The following is a 4,772-nucleotide window of genomic DNA, read 5'->3' as shown; positions in this document are numbered from 1 at the left end:
TCTCTCTCTCTCTCTCTCTCTCTCTCTCTCTCTCTCTATATATATATATATATATATATATATATATATATATATATATATATATATGCATGTCTGTTGTCATACCCATCGACTCGGAAAATGCATAGACAGAATCATCAAGAAATTCACATTAATGAATGAAACAAGAAACTTTAATTTTGTTTCGGACTCGAGTACAGCACGTAAATCGAGTACAGCACGAAGATCTTCTCTGGTATACTATCCCTTTATTTCGGCCAATTTCTACTATTTTCCCAGCGATCCGCGGTGCCTGGTAGAGGCTAGTATTCCCATCCCAAGTGGGGCTTCAGTATCCGAATGATTTTACATTTACAGGCGTATCCTGCACGCGTTGAACTTGTAGCGCCGGTCTCTGAAAAAAAGGGGCATTGTGTAACAATTTTGCACCAACAATTGACATATTTCAAAAATATTCGTGATATAAAAAAAAAATAGTCGATAGACTTTTCGATATATTCGATAGATCTATTAGATAGCGATTAATGGACTTCAAAGAAGGTAGCGATCCCCAACAGGCTTCGGGTGCGGCAAACTTCTAGCGGACCCCTCTTTTAATTGGCCGGTTTTTAATCTTTCCAGCCGCCTCCCGAAGCCTGGTAGGGGCTAATCAAACTCGCTTACTCATAGTAGTTGCTGTGGTCGCCATGCATGCCCCGAAGGTAGTAGCCGCTAGAGACAGCGTAGTTCATCCTGTCGTCGAAGCTGTTCGCGTAGGGCGACAGGGCGCAGTTGAAGGTCACCATGTTGTACTTTCGAGAGCACTTCACCTGTGGGAGGTACCAAAACATGGAAGAGAATCGGTCAGATTTTGTACCTTCGCAGAGGGAAAGCATATTGTCTGGGCTCTGTTTCCTTTTCTTCTCCGAACACATAAGGTCGATGACCTGGACCAGATGTCTGTCGCCATGGTAACTGGTGATGTGTAGCAGACAACCTGTTGTGCTGGGTTACATTATGTGGCAAGTGGCAGGACAGAGCTGGACGTTGTTGAATGTGTTTGAGTAAGAATAAACAGAACAGTAGTTGTTAGGCTATGCCGTGTGAAGGTAAACAATATGCATTTGCTTTGCACTAACGTTTGCTGCCACATGTCACATGATGACATACGATACTGGTTTGTGGCAACAGACTGGGGACAATTGGAGGACAGGCGTGCATGTGTCGCACGAACGTCTTGTTCTTTGACGGAACAGACTGACATAAATCACTGCCTTATTTTATTGCTCTGTTTCCTCTTCATCTCCCAAAACATTAATTCAATGACCGGGAACATTTAAGTGAGAAGGACACAGTGCACCCCCCCCCTCGTCTATGTACGTTTTCTGAGTTGTGAGCAATAATTAAGAAGTAAATTAACTGAAAACCAACAAAAATTGTCGTACATAAGATCCCACTGGTCTGAACATTGGACCCGTGCTATTTCTTAGAATTATTTTCCACATTTTTTCCACTATTTTCCCACTATTCCCTCTGTGAGTCTGACCATGCAAAACATTCTGATCGTCTTATAATCCCACTGAACACTATGCTGGTAAAAGAGATCCTAACAACCATTTAAAAATGGCATGAAGAAAACACTATCACAGGAATATTTCATTGGAGGAGTACCTCACAAGATAAAGCTTTTGTGTGTTATGTAACTCACGTTCCATCGGCGGTCCTCATAGCGGTTGCTGTGCTCGCTCCTGAACCCGGTGACGAGCGCGTTGAACGGGCACTCGAAGTTCATCACGCCGTCGTAGTCGTTGATCCACTCGGACCAAAACTCCTCGTCGAACCTGGACAGCCCCAGGACCGAGCCGCAGCCGAACTTCCAGACCCTGTCCTCCGTACGCCCGCAGTGGACGCTGCTGATGCGCCTGATCACCTGCGAGAGAAAGTAGTCCGTTCCATGATTATTTGGAGGGCCGACACGCCTTACAAGAAAGCTTGTAGTTGGCCTACAACCATGTAACTTCTTACGGTAAAAATTGACTTCAGTTTATTTACAATATTTAAGCTTATTAATTAATTACTTATTTTATATTCGTTTTGGCTGAAGAAATGGCCAGGGCTGCCGAACAAGCACAGGGCCAACCAACCAATCAAAGCTTCATTTGTTTGTTTTCGAATTCTATTCCAACATTTATCTGACATGTCGACCGCACACTCATGTTTTTTCAACTTCTTTTTATGCCAGACGCAGACAAACGAATGAACGGACATCAGACATACTCATTTTCACCTGAGTAACGTGGGGAAATTCATTTGTTTGCTGTGTCGATAAATGTTTGAAGCAGCGGCTTACCTGGTTCCCCGGACACTCGAACTGGAAGGTGCCGTCCCAGGTGGTCTGTGCGCCGGGCAGGGCTTGTCCCGGGCTCGGGCATGCGTCCGCCTGGCATACGAGCAGTCCGACCAGGGCCACAACGAGGAGGACACGGAGGGAACTAGACTTCATGTTGCCGCCTGGTAGTCTATCGTAGATTCTATGACAGTGTTCGTCACACTAACCTGCTTTATATACGAAAAAATGAGACCCTACTTCCGTGTTCTTAGCCACGACTGAGAAACCATCAGGAAAGACACGAAGGTTAGGCCTCCTGGTAAACGACACCCATATTTTAAACTCTAGTGCTGGATATACATTATGCAGATTACTCCCTGGTAATTTAACCCAAGCCAGTTCCTCGAAGACGACTTGGCGAGTTTGTGATACAACATCCGGCGGTTGTCCAAGACTTCGGCTTTATGCTATAAACCACAAACGTAAACCTGAGACACACCCCAACACTGTGTGTGCGTTTCTCAATACTTTGACTATCGCCGATGACAGTTAGACATCCAGGTATTGAGATACCCAAAAATGGTAGTCAAGCAACTGGGTGGGTTTTGACAACTGTAAGACGTTTCATGAGAAAAGTTGAGATATGGATGACTATTGTGCTCTTTCAATCTTATCTTTGGTTGTTGTTGCGCAACAGGTTTCTCCTCTACAACACTGAGACAGAGGCTTTTGTGCATTAATGATTATGTAATCGAATTTTCGTACCTGTTCATACAAATAAAACACAACAAAAACAGACTAGATAACCCTTTCATTAGATGTCTAGTTTGACCAACAATGTGATTAAAGGCATCCAATGAGATTTCAGGGTAGCGAAACTGAATTTTAAAACGTCAATTTTCTGATCATACAGTGGTATGTTGACTCAATCCTATCCCAAAGCATACTCAGGGGTGCCAGAGTATACAGTGCAATTTTACGGAATACAGTGCAAGTTTACTAGTATACAGTGCAATTTTACGGAATACAGTGCAATCGTATTAGTATAGAGTGCAATTTTACGGAATACAGTGCAATTGTATTAGTATACAGTGCAATTTTACAGAATACAGTGTAATTTTACTAATGAGGTTGAATCACGTGACTTGAACCCTTTCTCTTCAGCTTCAAGATGGCGGACGCCGCTAGACTCACATATTTCTGTCTTTTTCGAGCGAATTCGAAATGATCCCTGTGCAGTAACATGCCCTGTGTGTAGTATGTAGTGATTTGACTAAAGGTCTATCTACGAGAACGGTCAAAGATCGCTTGACAAACACAGAAATGCGTGAATACGCTCCGTCAGCGGCGTCGCAAATTTCCGTCTCGTAAACGGTCGTCGCCTTTTCACAGAACGGTCGTCGCCTTTCGGGGCGGTCGTCGCCATTTCCGAGCGACCGAACTTGAGTTCCGAATATCCGCGGCATGTTCGCGACTTCCCGGAGTTCTTGGCATGTGTGAATCACATTTCATATAACAATTGGCAACTGTAGGCGGGCCAGAAAAGTAATTTGTCCCCTCAGTTGCTGATTTTATAAGATCAGCACACGCTTCTAGGCCTGGATCTTCTCCAGCCTATTCTTGTTTCCCGGGTTCGCGGAAAAGGCTGGGCGCCTGCCAGGCTAGCCTGCCAGGTTTTGGGGTTTCCGGAAAAGGTGGGCACGGCTAGGGCTGACTTGCAGGCTACCCTTTCTGGACCACAAAGGATGTGAATGGGGGTTTGGTCTCTAACAAATCTACTTGTATTTACTGCTATGGGTGGGCTGTTTGGGGGTGGAAATCACCATGGGTACTAGTAATCACTGCTATAAGCAACTCGAGCAAGACTTAGTTATAGTAATTAAAGTTATGTTTTTTTTTGTGTGTGTGAATCACGTTTCATATAACAATTGGCAACTGTAGGCGGGCCAGAAAAGTAATTTGTCCCCTCAGTTGCTGATTTTATAAGATCAGCACACGATTCTAGGCCTGGATCTTCTCCAGCCTATTCTTGTTTCCCGGGTTCGCGGAAAAGGCTGGGCGCAAGCCAAGCTAGCCTGCCAGGCTTTGGGGTTTCCGGAAAAGGTGGGCACGGCTAGGGCTGACTTGCAGGCTACCCTTTCTGGGCCACAAAGGATGTGAATGGGGGTTTGGTCTCTAACAAATTTACTTGTATTTACTGCTGTGACCAAGGCCACAACGAGGAGAACACGGAGGGGGTTAGACTTCATGTTGCCGCCTGGTAGTCTATCTTAGATTCTATGACTGTGTTCGTCACACTAACCTGCTTTATATACGAAAAACTGAGACCTATACTTCCGTGTTCTAAGCCACGACTGAGAAACCATCAGGAAAGACACTCTGATACCTTATATGCGTGTCGTTTTCGGTAAACGACACGCATATCTTAAACTCTAGTACTGGATATATAATAGAGATTACTCAT

The 4,772-nt window shown here is 44.6% G+C and overlaps 1 protein-coding gene across 1 annotated transcript; it reads right to left on the bottom strand.

Annotated features, from left to right (window-relative positions):
* Positions 1-155: 155 nt before the first annotated feature.
* Positions 156-2,515, bottom strand: LOC109471187 (hemagglutinin/amebocyte aggregation factor-like). Its single transcript, XM_019770476.1, has 4 exons — positions 2,330-2,515; positions 1,688-1,909; positions 664-809; positions 156-394 (listed from the first exon to the last, which is right to left on the bottom strand). Exons 1-4 carry the CDS (start codon positions 2,480-2,482, stop codon positions 352-354), a joined length of 564 nt encoding a protein of 187 aa, XP_019626035.1. The 5' UTR covers positions 2,483-2,515; the 3' UTR covers positions 156-351.
* Positions 2,516-4,772: the final 2,257 nt, after the last annotated feature.

This window comes from Branchiostoma belcheri, unplaced genomic scaffold (assembly GCF_001625305.1).
Source record: "Branchiostoma belcheri isolate BF01 breed outbred unplaced genomic scaffold, Haploidv18h27 scaffold10, whole genome shotgun sequence".
NCBI classification, from domain to species: Eukaryota; Metazoa; Chordata; class Leptocardii; order Amphioxiformes; family Branchiostomatidae; genus Branchiostoma; species Branchiostoma belcheri.
Note: the sequence above shows the minus strand (reverse complement) of the source record. Positions and strands in the feature narration are given on the sequence as shown.

What these genes read in the sequence shown, in the direction of transcription:
- LOC109471187 (XM_019770476.1), bottom strand. Translation starts at nt 2,482, where the DNA reads ATGAAGTCTAGTTCCCTCCGTGTCCTCCTCGTTGTGGCCCTGGTCGGA. An exon ending in TCGAGTGTCCGGGGAACCAG is followed by an intron (nt 1,910 to 2,329) that starts GTAAGCCGCTGC and finishes TTTCTCTCGCAG; the next exon opens with GTGATCAGGCGCATCAGCAG. An exon ending in GACCACAGCAACTACTATGA is followed by an intron (nt 395 to 663) that starts GTAAGCGAGTTT and finishes CCTTTTTTTCAG; the next exon opens with AGACCGGCGCTACAAGTTCA.